General features: G+C 34.2%; 1 protein-coding gene across 6 annotated transcripts in view; it reads left to right on the top strand.

Annotated features, from left to right (window-relative positions):
* Positions 1 to 18,297, top strand: part of CNTLN (centlein) — a 357,687-nt gene that overhangs the window by 148,289 nt on the left and 191,101 nt on the right. For 3 of the 6 annotated variants that reach the window (XM_082619948.1, XM_082619944.1, XM_082619949.1), the window contains exons 7-8: positions 4,443 to 4,601; positions 15,257 to 15,451. In XM_082619948.1, the coding sequence (XP_082476074.1) occupies positions 4,443 to 4,601; positions 15,257 to 15,451 (354 nt within the window). Of the gene's footprint in view, positions 1 to 4,438; positions 4,602 to 15,256; positions 15,452 to 18,297 lie in introns of all 6 variants that reach the window. The other 3 variants (XM_082619947.1, XM_082619945.1, XM_082619946.1) reach the window with 2 other exon arrangements.

Here is an 18,297-nt window from a genome sequence, read left to right as displayed (position 1 = left end):
CTTTTTGCCCTCTGCCATTAGAGTGGCATATTACTAATGCCATCTACTGCTCCAGTTTGGGGCTTAGGATAGGGGAAAGCCACATGTAATGTGAGCAAGCAAATCTTTGTTTTTGTAACAGTAAGTTTTTTTTGTTTTTTTTTTTTTGGTAACTGCAAAATAACCTATAGATGCTGTCTGAAACCCTTTGTCAGTCTTTGCTATCAAATTTGATGTCTAAAGGGATATTCCTAATTTATCCTATGGCTCATTCAATCCCTTAGTAAACATCACTATAACTGAGCAATACAGTATTTTTAATCAGCTTAACATTCTTCTTTTTTTTATCTTAAAAAGTATTTTTTTCACACACACACACACACACACACACACACACACACTGTATTTTATTTTTACAAGAAAGAAATAAACTGACACCAGGCATTGTAAATGGATGACCACAACAACAGCAACAATGATTGCAGTTACCAAACACAAAACACACTCATACTATGTCATAATATTGACAGAAACATAGATCAATGGAACAAGATAGAAAGCCCAGAGATAAACCCATGCACCTATGGTCAACTGATCTATGCCAAAGGAGGCAAAGATATACATGGAGAAAAGACAGTGTCTTCAATAAGTGGTGCTGGGAAAACTGGACAGCTACATGTAGAAGAATGAGATTAGAACACTCCCTAACACCATACACAAAAATAAACTCAAAATGGATTAAAGACCTAAATGTAAGACCAGACACAACATTCTTCTTGAGATGGGAAGAAGTGTTGTTGGTTCTCAGCATAGTCTCAGTTCAACCCACACTTTCCTTTATTCTTTTTAATCCGTATCTGGAGGAACTTCTCAAGTTTGAACCTACCAATTAATTTTACTTTCCATAGTTTTGGTTTGCCTCATAACTTCTCTCATTATGGATTTTAATGCTATTAGGACATCTTTCTTTCTTAACAATCTTTCTTCTTTATGTTATCCTTATCATTTCATGCATTCAACAACTGTCTTATCCCATGTATCCTAGAAAACAGAGGCTGAGTGAAGGTTACTGATTACTTACTTGAGAGATTCAATTCCAAGGCAGAGTGAGTGAGAGAAGAATAATCTGAGGCAGGGAAGGATAAAGAGTAGTTCAAGGAAACACATCATTGTGCTGTCCACTACTTCATGATGAGCCATGAAGAGACATCAGACGCATTGAATTAGCCACTCAGGTTGATTCTGGACAGACTGTAGAAAGAAACCGTGCCCTATAGCAATCCATCAGATAGAAAAAGCAAACAAAACAAACAAAAAAACTCTTCTTGTGTTTTATCTTCCATCGATCAAAGTTTGCTGCTTATACCATACCTGTGTTGTAGCATTTTATCCTAATCTGGAAGTGGTACAAGGAGACAAATATGCTAGGCATGCAGCTGGTTGACCTCAAGTGATGGAGCCACATGAGCTGCATAAATGTTATAGGCTAAAGTGGTAGTTAATAGTCTGAGGCAGAGCAAGGGACTAAGAATCTAGGAGGCTGGTGAGCTGAATCTGAAAAGGTATATAAGATGTGTCTAAGACAACAACAAATATTTAATAGGCTACAGGAACTATGCTAGGTTGTCCATTTATAGCAGTTAGCAAAAAAGTCCCTACCTTCACAGACATTTTTGTTAAGGTTATCTTCCCATCTTGGCTTTCTATTGAGATAATTAAGAGAAGTGCAATGGTTTCTTTTTCATACATTTTCTAGACCTTTCTTATAATTCCTTCAATAACTCCTACTCAGAGGTATAATTTTCCTCTGAGTATGCACAATAAAATTTCTTTTTTCTTAATTCTAAGTACTCCTTTTAAATAAGTCCTGTTTGTTTTTCTTTACTCATTTTCAAATGAAGATAGGTCTACACAAGTTAAGTGTTTTCCAGCTGTCCAGATGTATGTTTCCAAAGCCTTATTTGCAGCTTACTTTGATACTGATCAAATTCCACTTTCATATTTGCAACATTGTTGTACATTCTATCTCATCTACTTTTCAGAGGGTGGTGTGAGAAGACACAAAGAAAGAAACATTTATACATAATATAAAATTATGCTTCCATTCCATTTACTGAGAGTATGACCAGAAAATAGCACAAGATGAGAGACAAGAATATGCTCTTCTCTTAGTTGATTTTTACTCCCCAACTGTCTCATAGTATGAACATCTCCCAACTCAAGTGTTTCTTCTGATTAAAGATACATATATTTTGTTCCAAATGACCCTTAAATCCAAGCCAATTACTGATTCTGGCCCTCTCTTTAAGAAAAATTATCTTCTGTTATTAGAGGAGAAATAAGTTTTTTGTGTTTTGTATTGTATTGAAAGATGATATGTATTATCATCATGTCTCCTTTCTAAACGCAACATTTACTTAGGTCTCTTGGCTAACACATATCTTGACTATCTATGCTGATGGAATTTTATTCTACAGCTACTGCCTATCTCCTTTGATAATTCTTGCCAGTGTTATTCTTGAAAAATGACAATACTCAGCAAGAATCATTATTATGTGTCTCTTCTCTCCCTCTCTTGTATTATATTTTCTCAAGGCATGTGCCATTATTGATTCTCTTCTTTCCCTTCCCCCATTTTTGGACTATTATTTTCTACAGGTTTCAGTTTTTTGAATAGTTACAGAAAAAAAGTGCTATAGTCTAAATGTTTGTGTCCACCCAAAATTCATATATTGAAAGTCTAATGCCTAATGTGATGGCATTAGGAGGTGGGGTCCTTAAGGAGGTGCTTCGGTTATGAGGGTAGAACCCTCTTGTAAAAAAGACCTCTCAGAGGCCCCTAGTGCCTTCCACCTTGTGAGGATGTAACAATAAGTGTGCGACCTGGAAGAGGATCCTCACTTGACTATGCTGGCAGTCTGATCTCAAACTTCCAGCCTCCCCAACTATGAGAAATAACTTTCTGGTTTTTGTAAACTACCTAGTCTGTGCTGTTTTTGTTATATCAAAAGGACTAAGGCAGATGGTGTATGTACATGTATCTGTGTGGGTTCAGGGGTTTCTGTTGTATCTGGAGAACATTAATATTCTAAACCTTTAAAAAAGCAGAGTTCTGGCATTCTCTGGTGGTCCTGTGGTTAAGACTCAGCACTTTCACTGCTGTGGCCTGGATTCAATCCCTGGTCAGGGAACTGAGATTCCACAAGCCGTGTGGCATGGCAAAAAATAAATAAATAAATAAATAAGCAGAACTCATTTCTCCCATATTAATATTCATCCATGTTCAACAACTGCCTGCATATCTTTTATGTTTTTTCTGACTTTTAAGATTTATCTTATGTGAATGAATCACCAGTTTGAGGTTATAAGTAAAGAAAAGTCTCCATTAAAAATAGTCTCCAAAATATATACTATAATGTATACTTCTGTGAAATACATCTCTATAAATATCTTTCTCTTGAAATTTATTTTACAACATATTTTCTAGTTTTATATGACCTGTATCACACAGGATTCATCAGCACAGGAATCTGGAAACCTCTATCCCAGAGGTGTGGTTTTCCTGGACCCTTAGGGCCATGAAGACTGTCACTCCAGTTCATTTGTCCTTCTACTTACCAAGTTTACCCTGGGTTGGTTGGAAGGAGTGATTTCACCTTGTATTGCTCTCCTTCCTTCTGACAAAAAACCTCATCATTTCCTTCAAGATGGGTTAGAGGAGTCACAGGAAGCCCAGCCTAGGCCCCTGAGGTGACAAACTAGTGGTGCTTTAAGGAACTTTTGTTTGAAAACTTAATTTACCTTTTGGGATTCTTTTTAATACATTTAAGTTTCTATATAATATAAAATGAAAGGTTGAGTTACCCTGTATTCAGAACTGATAGTTGGCATCAGTGCTTATTAATTCTTGGAACTGAAGTGTAACTTAATTTCAATAAGAAGGTGGTTGTATGACTGTATGTCCAGGGTTTTTATTACTATCAAGCTATAAAAGAAAATTGATAAGTGTTTGGGTTTGAAACTCATAGTAGTTCTATCAATACTTCCTAGGTGTATGTGATAAATATTAAATACTTCATATGTTATTTCTCTTATTAATGTTTGCCTGCAGTAAAAAATAATAGATGAAAAAACTGGAGGCTGATCTATAACTTTATTTTATTTTATTTTTTTTTTCTTTTTGCGGTATGCGGGCCTCTCACTGTTGTGGCCTCTCCCGTTGCGGAGCACAGGCTCCGGATGCGCAGGCCCAGCGGCCATGGCTCACGGGCCCAGCCGCTCCGCGGCATATGGGAATCCTCCCAGACCGGGGCACGAACCCGTATCCCCTGCATCGGCAGGCGGACTCTCAACCACTGCGCCACCAGGGAGGCCCTGATCTATAACTTTAGATGAACAAAATTATTTAACTAAGATGATCTTTATTCATGCTTCTCTATTTATTGCTTGCTTTGCACAGGAAGGAGTTGCAGGAGCTGCAGAATCTGTACAAACAGAACAGTGCGCATACAGCACAGCAAGCAGAACTGATCCAGCAGCTTCAGCTTCTGAATATGGACACACAGAAGGTACTGAGGAACCAGGAAGATGTTCACACAGCTGAAAGTATATCGTATCAAAAAGTATGCTTTTATTCTGTCATAAAAATGTAAATTTATATGTGTGAACTTATAAAAATATATAGAATTCAAATTTTTGCACATTTCAATATTGCTTTATTACTCCCTTTTATATTGCTTCTTCAAAATTAAAAATGAAATATGATTCAATTTGGTAATATTCAAAATTATGTGAGTATTTTTATGGCTGTTAAGGCTGAAACATTTAAAATATACATGCAAATTTATTCTGTAGGATATTGTTTTTATAAATTGGAGTTTTGATATCTACTATGAAACATACTAGGACTGTAGTCCTCAAACCAGGAAGGATTTGGAGAATGGGATTATTCAGCCTTCTATAATGAGAAATTATTCAACAAGTATGATTCTAGTTTATGACCTAAAGCAGTCTTTCAGTTATAGAATTTGCACATTATTTTATTGGCAAATCTGCACAAACACAAATGGGTATGCTGATGAGGTCTTTAGGATCAATATTTTCCAAGGATTTTTCTCTCTTTATTTTGTGTTTCTTTTAAGTAGTCATTTTCCTTTACAGTTGTTTAAGGAGCCCCTCAAGAAGGCTTACCCAGCTATTTAGGTATGCTGACACAGCAGCAATAATTACAGCTAGTAATTAAAAAACACTTTTATTGAATTCTTTATGTTTTGTTTGGTGTACATATTTATAGAAATAATTTTATTTCTACACAGATCAACCCTATGAGATTGATGTTATTTCCTCTTAATAGTTGAGGCAGCCAAGGCTTAGAGAGGTTAAATGGTGGAGTCTATGTTATTTGGGGATTATTTCTGTCTAAACTTACTCTTCTCCTAAAAAAGCACTGTGGAAATTCAACATCTACAATTAATATGAAATAAATAACTATTAAGTAAACTTTATACACATACTTTCAAATGATGCTTTGTAACTGTGGTTTTTCGACTAAATTCTGTGTTTCCTTCGAGTTTCTGTCAGGACGAGGATGACACCAAGCATCAGGGTAGTGTCCATCCTCTCCACTTTGAATAGAATAGCTCCACCTTTTTGTTTTATACGGTGGGATTGCCCATTATGCTTTTGTTCCTAAACCAGACTCCGTTGCTAAATTGACTTGAAAAATTGGACCTTATTAGTAACTTTAATTCTTTTCTCTTTTTCATTGTGTAGGTACTTAACGCAAACATTTCTTCCTCTTTCTTGATTTTTGCTTGAAAGTCCCTAACCCATGGCAAGTTATATTAAAATATGTCTTTAGGGTTGCTTGTTGTTAAAGTTCATAACTCTTTTCTCTCATGTGCAAATACTTTTGCTGTTTCTCCTCTCAGTTAGCAAGAGAGAACTTGGTAAGGTGGAAGAAAAAGGCAGTGTTTCCTTTGCTATTTACTTTTTCAGTCTTTTGTTCCAAGATTCCTTTTTCAGCCTTGCTTAACTTAAAATTTAAGATAAATTGTTTCAGCCTTAATTCTACTTTTTGGTTGATCCTCCTTAGCAGCCTTTGCAGAGAGCAACCATTTTTTTAATACCCTACCTGAGAACTTTTGTAGATTCAATATCATTTCAAACAACTGAATACTTAAACATTTTTATTTGAAGTGATTATTACCAAAGTAATACATGCTTGTGATAAATTTTCAAAAAATTCAGAAGCGTATAAAAAAATAAAGTTCTCTGCCCTCCTGCCTGAAGCCCTTGTCCCAGACTTTACTGCTCTTAATATTTGAGAGTGTATCCTAGAGTTCCTCTAGAAGAACAGAGTATTTTAAAATTATTTCATCTTTTTAATTATATAAGAATTATATAAATATATTATCATAAAAATTTGAAATGATAATAGAAGTACTGATAATGCTAATATAACAGATTTGAGTTCTCTTCCACTCATCCCAGTTCATTTCATTCCCCTCCCCAGGGGTAATCATCTGAGTAGTCATTCCAGACCTTTTCATGCATTATATACTGTGTCTGTGTACATATACACATATCACCAATCTAGGTATCTTACATTTTTAATATTAATTAATTTATCCTTACTGTTCATTAACTTGCTGTTTTCAAATAGTATGCCTTGGGTATATTTCCATGACAGTATGTATAGCTCTTGCTCTTCTCCTCCTCCCCATGCTCCAACAGAAACATGTAAAGTACAGCGTGGATTTACCAGAATATAATTTGATGATTACTGAGGTCTCCCTCCTCAACTTTTTATTATAAACTTCAGAAGGAGGTGTTCCTCATCTCTTCCCCGGCGTCAGTTTTCCCTACTGGATCATTTCTAACCACATACAAACATGCTGTTGTGTCTCTGATCTGCATGGAAGAACAAAACAATTAAGCAACAACAAAAAAACCCTGTCTTGACCTTACTATATTCCTTTCCTTCCCTTCCTTTGTCTCCTTTTCCAGCAATATTCCTTGCAAGAGTTAACTTGTCTCAAAGTGCTCTTCTTCCATTCTCTTTTGAACCTATTCCAATCAAGTTTTTGCCCCTTTCACTCCACTAAAATTTCTCTTTGCAGAATCATTTGTGACTCCCATATTGCTGAATTCAGTAATCTTCTAGCAGTCTTCACCTTACCTTACTTACCAGCAACATTGTCACAGTTGATGACTCTATCCTTTGAAACCCTTTTTTTCCTCCTGGCTTACAGCATATCACAGTTGTGTGGTTTTCTTCTTTCAGTTTCTAGCTGTTTCTTTTCTGTTGCTTTCTAGTCTTCCTTAGTCACCCTGTCCTCTAAATGTTAAAATGTTCCAAGCCAAAATCTTAGGACCTCTTTTTTTCCCTCTGTTTAAATTCATACCCTAGGTGATTTTATCTACTCACCTAGGCTTTCAAAATCATACTGTCTATATGCTGATGACTCCCAGATTTGATTATCTGCTCTGGATCTCTTCCCTGAACTCTAGGAAAGAGTATATCTAATCGCCTACTTAAGCATCTTTTAACTTGATGCCTAACGGGCATCTCAGACTTCACATGTTCAAAACTAAGCTGTTGTCTGCTCTGCCTTCAGAGGGTGTCTGGAATCCTACTACTTCCCACTACCTCTGCTGTGACTACTAACTTGTATTACCTGAATGATTGCAGTAGTTTCCTACTTTGTTTCTTTGCTCCTGACCTTACCCACTTTGAGTTTATTCTCAACATAGATGCCAGAATGTTCTTGCTAAAACTTAGTAAGTCAAATTAGGTCATTCCTCTCTTAAATTCCCCCCACTGGTTTCTTGTCTGACTAAAAGCAAAAGCCGAAGTCCTTACTACAACCTGTGAGACTCTACATGATCTGGCTCTGCATTACCCCTCTGATCTCATCTTTTTTTTTTTTTTTTTTGCGGTATGCGGGCCTCTCACTGTTGTGGTCTCTCCCGTTACGGAGCACAGGCTCCGGATGCGCAGGCTCAGCGGCCATGGCTTACGGGCCCAGCCGCTCCACGGCATGTGGGATCTTCCCGGACCGGGGCACGAACCCGTGTCTCCTGCATCAGCAGGCGGACTCTCAACCACTGCGCCACCAGGGAAGCCCTGATCTCATCTTTGCCTTCGCTTCTTAATCTCTCTGTTTTGGCCACATTTAACTTTGTTTTTTCACTTGAACATACCAGGTATTCTTCACCCTCAAGGTCTTTGCACTGGGTTCCACTGCCTGAAATCTCTTCCCCCAGTTATCTGCATAGATGACTTTTTTACTGCCTTTATTCTTCACCTCTCACAGCTTAAAATCTATTTGATAACAGACATTAAATAGGAGATGTAAGAATGATACATGTTCTAACAGTAGTAGGAGGTTTGGGAACATAGCTGGGGCAGGTTCCTAGTTTAGGGATAAAAAAGACTCTCTTTGATGAAGTGATATTAGTAATGTTTATTCTGAGAAGATAAGAAGACATCAATGAGAGAAATTTCTCATAACTCTTCTACATGACTATAGCTGAAGCCATAAATTCCCTAGTCAGTCAGTGCTTTTACTAAATTTGGAGAGGTAGAGCTTATATGCTCCTATTTGGAGAATGTGTCATAACCTGAACTTTGATCTGGGATACTTTTTGAAACCATGTAAACCTTCCCCCAGGATCATGACTATCCCCTCCAAGAATTATCATGGACAATAATGAGAGATATGATGCCAATATGGTGTGCTTATGAACAGCATGGAGGCAAAAAGAAAAAAGCAAGCAGATCTGCTGCTTTAGAGAACTGGCTTAGTTTTCCTTGTATTCTATTTTTTTCTCTTTCCCACCCCCAGTTTGAACTCCCTTTTCTTTCTATTTGTTCGTCAAAAGTTAACCTCTCAAGGGGTGGGGGTTGGAGAGGAGAACTTCACTGATTTTTAACTTGATACTCATTCTGAATTTATAATTTTAATGGTAGCATTTTAATTTTGATATTATTTTAGATCCTTGAAGTTGTTCCTAAGGTTTTCATTAGTATTTTCAACTAGACTTAATTTAAAAGTTCTTGATTACTTATTTATACTTCATAAATTTTGCCTACAGTTAGTAGACATTATAGTTAATATTTCTTTGGTAGTCTGTGGGTAAATAGTTATCCATAAAAACACAGGAAAAAATCTTTACTGTATACTTCCATCTTCCAGAGGCAAATACCATTAACGTTTCGAGTATTTCCTTTTAGGTTTTTAAATGCATTTTAACATATCTTGAATACCCTAATTATCTTTCACTTCATGTTATATAAAAACAATATCATGACATATAACTATTTTGGAGGCACTAATATAACTTATTTAACCATTTTTCCAGTGTTGATCACGTATGCTGTTTAAATATTTCACTATTATAAATAAAGCTGCAGTAAACATCTCTTTGTTGTCAGCTTAGACTATTAGCATTCATTAGAGAATACTGAATATATACACATACACACACACACACACACTCACTCACTCACTCACACACACCCCTAGGAAACAGTTCCTTTTATGAAAAGGCTAGTGACATTATATTAATGTTGTACAGTTCACTCTTAATTAGTTCATACATAAAGATAGCTTTTTAAAGTTATTAAATAGGAAGAAAGAACAGAGGATCATGGAGTTTGAAGGAGACCTGCCTACCACATGAGAAATGATCAGTAAATGTTAAATTATTGAACCTTGAGGAGTTATGTACAACACTATCCCACTTTGGATAATGCAATTTAAAAATCATAGATGTTTATTTGAATTGTTAAAGTATTTTTAAACTTTACAGGCATATATTTCTATCTTAATTTAAATATTATTCCAGTCCATTTTATTTTTACCTATTTGAGTGAGTGGTCCTGGACTGGTGTAAAAATGTAGAAAAACTAAGAATACAAGTTGGAAGGCCTTCCAGTTGGAGCATAATCATAAATAAAGATAAAGAACATAAACTTGTGCTATAAGCCAGGGAGAATGTGTGTTTACATGTACACACACTATTTTAGAAATATATTATTTAAGCTGAGGTACAAATGTAGGTCACCTCCAACAACCATATATGAATAATGGTTAACATTTATTGAGCTTATTTTGTATCAGCCACTGGGAAAAGGGCTTTTGCCCACTGTTTAAGCCCCACACCAGCCCTGTGTGGTATATTATTAGTAGTATCCCTTATTATTTTATAGATCAAGTAACTGAGTCTTAGAGTATTGTTTTAAATCAAACAGCTACCAGGTGGTAGAATTCAAATGTAGGTAATCTTGAGTCCAAAACCCACAATGTTAAACTCTATTATAAAGCCCACAGTATATAGTTCAGTTATGCATAGAATAATGTGGTCTTATCCTTAAAGTGTTCTGTAATAGATTCTATAAACTTGCATAATTCATTCTACTCAAAATTCTTTCAATACTCAATAACTTTTAATGTTGGGGAGTTTGTTTTGATATCTGAGTTAAATGTTATTCAAAATATTCCATTGCATTCTTTTTGGTGAAAGGGGAGCCCAGCATGTTATCATCCTCTGTGAAAAGAGCCCCCATCATTATTCTTCAGCCACTGTTTCTCCTGATTGTACAAATTTGGTTTCTTCTATTTTGTTGCAACTTTAAACTTTTTGACCTACAGATTTCTTTTGACCTGCAGATTTTTTTTTACTAGACCTATCACCCCCCCACCCCACCCCTAAAATATATCAGCTGTGGAGTTAAGGATTTTTAAATTTGGGAATGATCACATTACATTATTTATCATGAATAAACAGTATGCTACTGTTCAGACTTCCAGTGTTCATTTACATCAAATTATTCATTCTAATCCCAGAACATTTTACTTAATACTTGTCTTTATTCCTCTTCCACATGTAGTTTTCTACATTTTTTTCAATAAATTTGAGTAATCAAGTAGTCCATGCAACAATGAAACGAAACTGTTTACTTACAAATTAAGATTTGTAAATATATTTTCACATTAATTAATTATATTATCCCCAAATAATAATTGGGGCCTAGCTGTAAGACTCAGGTGAGTTGAATTACAGTAATAGTTTATTTCCAATTCTTACTAAGTTTACTTCTCTAAGAGTTAGGTCTTTTTAATTTACTGTTTCTAATGGAGTTTCTCTGTTCCCTCTGTTCTCTCAATTCTCCTTTCTACATTTTTCCCTCTCATTTCCCTTCCTTTTTTCCCAGTTATTAAGTTGCTTTATATCATAGTATTTACTTTGTTATCTGAAAGGATAAAAATAGTTGCCTTCAGTGGTAGGATAAGGAGAATGAGGAAGGGAGATAAAGGTGAAGAGAAAAAAGAAAGAAATTTTGAGCACAGGAAAAGAGGTGAGTCATATTTTCCTCGAGGTCTCCATAACAAATCATTAGTCTCATACACAAAATTACCTAACAACTAATGTAGAGGGCTCCTCTAGATGATAAATACCCTTCAAGAGAAATAAAGTAGTGTGTTTTCTTCCTGTGAGAATGTTGTAACCATTTATTTAAGTTTTAATAGTTTTTCTACCCTTGCATGTCATTTACATACATGTGTATGACTTAAACATAGGAATTGTATCAGCATTTTCAACTTCTAGACCATCTAACATGTTTGGGGTACTAAATATGTATTTTATCAGTTTTTGTTCTGTTTAATGATAATTACATGATGTGAGCTAATATCAATCCAGGAAAATAAGGAGTTAGGTTATGCATACTTTAGTTTAAACTGGATGTTAAATCAGATTGTTTTCTTTTCATTTTTATGCTTTGAAGAGTTATAGTTTTCACTTGTAAAATTTATTATCTCAGAGTAGCAGATAGTATACTTACAAAAATGGAATATTATATTTTTTAAACAAATTAGTCATTGGGTCACAGAGCTTATACATTTCCAAAATTTTTAAGGTAAATAATATATCATCTTGTTCCTCAACACTAATAAAAATATGAGAAGAAGAGTACTTCAGTCTAAGCCCCTGAAAATTAAAGGACTTGGTGTTTGGGGTGCTATTTCTGGAGATAACTTGCTTTCTGTCCCCTAGAGATCCTTATAGTGTTTTTTCACTTTAATTTCTTCAACAAAAAATAACATGAAGAATAGTAAACATAATAAATTGCTTATGGATTATAATGATTGGTACTTCTAAAGTATATAGGGGAATGTATGATTAAATTTTTATACGCCAGAACCTTGCAAAAGATTCTCATCTATTCCAGCTTTTTGGACTATTAGAGGAAAGAAATTACAGAGAAAAGTGCCTCTCTGAAAACTTCTGAAAGCAATTGCAATTGCTAATAGAGAAAAAGCATGCCTAATCAGGATGCCTAAACCTAAGCAGATGAATGAATTTGTTATATTACCTAATTGACTCACTTGAGAGGTATTTTTTGACTCACTCTGCTGTTATTAATGGGATGAGAATAAGATGGTGTCTAGCCAGGGGACCAGAACATCCAAAACCTTTGCCTTCTTGTAGGATCTCCTAGAGAAACAAACATTCTATCATTCTGAGGCTTTGTCACCAAAAAATACTTTAGAAATAAAAATAGACAGATGACCTTCTTGAAGGCTTTTCTAGCTAAGTTTACTGGTGGACTGGGGCCTAGAATTAAAAATGACTGGAGGACTGTCTTTGCTTTCTTTAAGTTCACAGCTGAGTGGTCTGATTGCTATTAAATAATTGAAGTCCAATTAGCCATCAAGAAAATGGGCAAGTAGGAGATGTATATTTTGAGTAAGAACTAAGGAATAATAGAGAGAGTGTCCCAATTCCTAGAGTAAGGCTGACCTAGATCACCTGTTTCAGGCTTTTTAAAGTTCTTTTTCACCTGCTGCTTGGTGGAAGGGTGGATATTTTCAGAGAAAGATAGAGCTTGCCTCAATGTCTAGAGTTGCCCACCTAGTCATATGAGATTAAGCCAGGGCAACTTCTGAATAGGAAGTACAACCGCATAAATTTAATGGCAGAGAGAGCCAAGTAGAGAACACAAGAGAGCTGTTAGTCTTCATTTTTATGGAAACAAGAAAGAGAGGAGAGAAGAGAAGAGACAAAAAACAGACATTAAGATAGAGCCTTCATCCATGAAGGAATAGGCCCTGGAGCCTTACATCTATGAAGGAAGATCCCAAGACGTGGCACCCAAGAGAAAAGTATCCACATCCTTGATACTGATGGCTAGGAAATTGGTCCTCATTCCTGATGACACACTATCATTATGCCTGCACCTTGGGCAATGGGGGGGGAACTGTGTTGCTAATACTTATTAATGTTCATGAGATTCTTAAATATTTGAAATCTGTAAATTCTTTTTAAAAAATTTTTATTGAGGTAGAATTTGAAAACTGTACATTTTTAAATTATATTATGTTCTATTATTTTCCTCCAAAGGTTTGTGCTGATTGGGTAAAAGCTGATTAGTATTAATAAAGCATATAAATAAGAGGGAGAAGGGTTAAATAATGTTTTACTGAATAAATGACTCTGTATGCTATTGGGCACAGCTTTAGTTCTTTCTAGTCAGCTTCTCTCTTGTCTTTAGATTTTGCTTTTTCCTTTTCTACCCTGAACTCAATCATGAAACTCAACAACACGGCACAGGTAGTTCTCTGAAAGGCCCACTATGATCCCTTCATTGTTCCTCAAACCTGTCAGGTTCCTCCTCTCTCTTCCCTTTTAGAATATCCAATGGTATCAGCTGTGGAAAGAATATTGGACATATTCCCTGGTATAAAGGCAATTGGAAGGAAAAGTACAAATTTATATCCTGCAATTCTTTATAAATCATGAAGGACAACCCTTTCTTTATAAAACAATTTTTAGACTGGCTGTAAAGTGAAATGGGTTATTTAAAGTATTTATAATAGTATAAAGGTATAATCCCTTACAGAAAATAAAAAGTATGTTGAACTAATTGTATGTCAGAGGAGTGATTTGGAGGGTCTTGTTTTTATGACAAAGTATATATCTGAAGAAAAGCATTGAAAAAGAGGTTTTACAAGCCTTTTTAAAAATTTTAAACTTAAAAAAATAAACTATAGCATACAAACAAAAAAATACTCTGCCAACTTTTCTGTAGTTAAGTTTCTTCCCATGAGGCAAGGCCAACTAATCGAAGATCCTCCCCATCTTGACTCGGATGAGCAAACCTAAAAACCTACTGTATTAACATAATTTTGAGCTTCTGTCTTTGGAGATTTTGCTTTTGTTATAAGATCTCACTATCTCACTATTAGCCTTATTTTTTTTTAAGTAGATGTTAATTCTTAGGTCACATTCCAAGTGTCATCAGCAAATATATATACAGGTTTTTTTTTTATCAGAATCAGTTACCACAAATTGAATTATGCCTCATTAATTCACAATCGTAAGTTAGGATTTTCATCACCAAGTAAGTTCGTGTGTATTGGAGGAATACCATTGTTTACTATATATGACTTTATGCCACCAGTTATATACCTTATGCTGTCTCACAGTCTTAATAAACCCTAGTTTTTAATTTATTTAATTCATGTTGCCTTGAGTTAAAAAAATTAAAATTAGCTGTCATCACTTTGGACCCTGATTCTGTTTTTATCACTCTGACTGAGGTCTTCAGTGATTTCCTGTTCTCTACAGGAATAAATCCATCTTCCTTAACCTGTCATTCAGGAGTCTTTACATTCCATCTACAATCTTATTGCCTGGCTTTCTCTCTTATTATTCCTTCTGCTGCTCCTCCTCTACTTTAGCAGTAGATGCTAGTTTTTACTAAATGGGAACTCTTAATGAGAGTTTTTCTTTTTTTCTTTCAAATGTATATGTTGAATCCAATTAGGCTGTTATATCTTACTCTCCCTTTCTGTTTCTTCCTACCACTGTACGTATTTTTTTTTAACATTTCTTCTATCTTTAGAATGACTTTTTTATTTTCATTCAATTTCTATAATACCATCATGGCTCAGTTCAAGTCCGTTCTTTATCATGAAAATTAATATAGCTAGCTTAAAATGTTTGCATCCCTGTATTACAACTGGCCAATAGAACATCTTGTCTTTTTAACATCAGTTGGAGTTTTATATTGGTATGTGATTATATCATTTAGTTTCACATATGTTTTTATATTGTTTTTCCTCTTAGACTATTAAAATAACTTGAGGGCAATGAGTATGTCATATATAGACCATATATATGTATAAGTTTGTATATATATATATATATATATAGACATAACTATTTTATTGATTATTAATAAATTCGGATATATGTTTTGAAACAGCTTTACAACGAGTTACATATTTGGTTTGAAACCACAAAATCAAGTGAAGCTATGCTCCGACAAAGTGTTGTTAATCTTCAGGATAAGCTATTTCAAAAAGAGGGAGAAAACGCTAAATTAAAAGAAAAGCTTCATGAGTCACAAGGAGCACTCTATCCTTTACCTCAAGAATGTGATTCAGACCACTCAGAACAGGTGAGACATTTTCTAAAAATATTACCCAGTATAATATCTTATTAAATTTTCTAGTATAATTGACTAAAACACAAAAATTGAATAAATTTGCATATATTAGAATGTAAGCGTGTCAGATTTATGTTGTGCTGTTTTTTGTACTCTGTAGACATAAATATTATATACAATGTGGATTCATATAGAAATGCATATAGAAACGGTGTATCTGGTATAGTTATTGGGATGAAACATTTGGCTGGTATATGATAATGAAGAGGAAATTAATAGGTCATGTCCATTTTGAGACGTTTTATTGAATGGGGTAATGGAATGAAAAGAGTATTGAATAGAAAGTCACATAAAAGTACTTGCCATAATTCCTGGTATGTGGTAGTTAATACCATTTAGTCCCAGTTCTTTCACTATCTTGATATATGATTTTGGACAGATCAGTTGACTTTTCTACCTATTTTTGTCCTGTTAAGTGAGGTAGTACAAATGTATAGATAAATATGCAGATTCAGGATTCAAATAAACCTGGGATCAAATTATAGCTTTGCCTGTGAGCTTTGTTAACTTGAGCAAATTTCTTAACCCTTTAGCCAAAGTTTCTTCACAAATAAAGTGTTGATATTAATAGTATCTTTGTCATAAGAGTTTTGGGAGGATTAATGAGGTAATGCATGTCAAATGCAGAGCCTGTCATATAGAAAATATCCAGTGGTACCTCTTTTAGATAATTTTCAAGGTAACTGTCATCTCTAAGTATGTATTATAAAACAATCTTATTCCTATAAAGTTATTTGTTTTTAAGGCACTCAGCACTTCTTTAAATGTTAGAATTTAAAGAAATGAAATTAATACAAGTATGTAATTGGGAGCTTAAATGTTTATTAATGATCCTTTAACTTTAATGATCCAGTAATTTTTCAACCCAGCATATTTTGTCTTGCTAACAACTCAAATATAAGATTTTTAAATTTGTATTGTATTATATTGAATTTTTTGGACATCAGGTGCACAGAATTGGATTAGTCGTAAGATTTGTATCATGACACAGTATTATTGGTTGGTCCCACCAACCAATTATTGTTGGTCCCACCAACTAATGCAAGGGTAGGAAATTACTAATAACTTATATCTACTTGTATCCTTCACCCTTTACTGGTACCATGATTCTCTCACCAGAGGTAACTACTGAACTATTTATCATTTTGATTATTTTTTAGAAAGTTTTATCTCATATAAATTTATGAGGAACTAGAATATTGTTTAGTTTTGCCATTTATAAAAATGTATCAAATTGTATTGTTTCCTGGGATTTGGCAATTTTGACTCATCACTGTGTTAAGATTCATCTATGATGTTTGGTATAACTTCATTTATTTTGACTGATATAAAATATTCTGTTATATGTGATTATATCATAACTGCTTGTCCATTCATTTGTAGATGAGTATTAGGGTTATTCCCAGTTTTTTGCTGTTATGAATAATGCTGCAATTGACATTTTTGTACATGATTCTTAGTACACACGTGCATGAATTTTTGTGGATTAACTATCTCAGAATGGAAATCCTAGGTCTAGGGTGTGAAAATGTAAACGTTCACAAAATACTGGTCACTTATTTTTCAAAGTGGTTTTCATCAATTTTACTCATATCAACAATGCATTTGGTTGTATTTCCTACGCTTACTAGTCAAGTGAGTGCCCTCCTCTGTAAAATGTCTATTTATGTCTTTTATCCATTCTTGTACTGGATTTTTTCTTATTGATTTGTAAAAGTTCTTTAAATATCCTTGATATTAATCTCTAGTAAGTTGAATATGTGACAAGTATCTTCTCTCAGTGTGTACCTTGTCTTTTCATTTTCTTTAACATGTCAGATGATAAACAGAAATTCTTAATTTTAATTTAGAAAATTTAATCTTTTATAGTTAGTGCTCATTTAAGAAATTCTTCCCTACCCCAAATATGGAAATATTTGCACCTCTGTTTCCTTCAAAAAGTTTTAAAGCTTTGCTTATGTCATTTATGTTCATAATTCATTCGGAATTGTATTTCACATACAGTATAAGGTAAGGATCCATTTTTATTTATTTATTTTCCCCCAAATATTAGCCAGTTTTTCCAAATCAACCCATTGGATGATCCACCTTTTTTCTTGTGTAGTGCTGGGCTACCTCTATCATATATCCTAGTTCAGTATATTGAGTTTCTTTCTAGACTCTTTTCTCTGTATTCCTGGATAATGTTACATCATCTTAATCAGTATAGCTTCTTAGTAAGTCTTTATATTTGGTAGATTACTTTCTTACTGTTCTGTAAAGTGTCTTGCCCATGTTGGCACTTGGCACTATAACTTTAAGGATAATTTAGTTTCATGAAAATACTTGAAATTTTTTGTAAATGATTTTATTGAAGTGTAACATACAAATAGTAAACTGTACAAACCTTAAGTGTTTAACTCAATGACATTTCACAAATTGAACACATCCATATAAATACCACTCAGATCAAGATGTAGAATATTACCACTATTCAATAAACCTCCATAATGTTCCTAATTAGTGGCTACCCCTACAGTGTAACCAGTTTTGACTTCTATCATCATTGATTAGTTTTGCTTCTTTTTGAAACTTACAGTATTTTACCTTTAAACACTCTATGCTATGGGGTTTTTTTGTAAATATCGTTTATCATATTAGGAAGTTCCCATCTATTCACAGTTTGAAAGCTTTTTCATGAACAGGTATTGATTGTATACAGTGTGTCTTTTAAGATGATGCTAGGGTTTTTCTCATATATTCTGTTAACATGGCTATTACATTGATTGTTTTTCAATTATTAATTCAGTTTTGTATTT

Source organism: Mesoplodon mirus (genome assembly GCF_964341445.2).
Source record: "Mesoplodon mirus genome assembly, chromosome: 1".
NCBI lineage: Eukaryota > Metazoa > Chordata > Mammalia > Artiodactyla > Ziphiidae > Mesoplodon > Mesoplodon mirus.
This window is presented reverse-complemented; position numbering and strand designations above follow the sequence as displayed.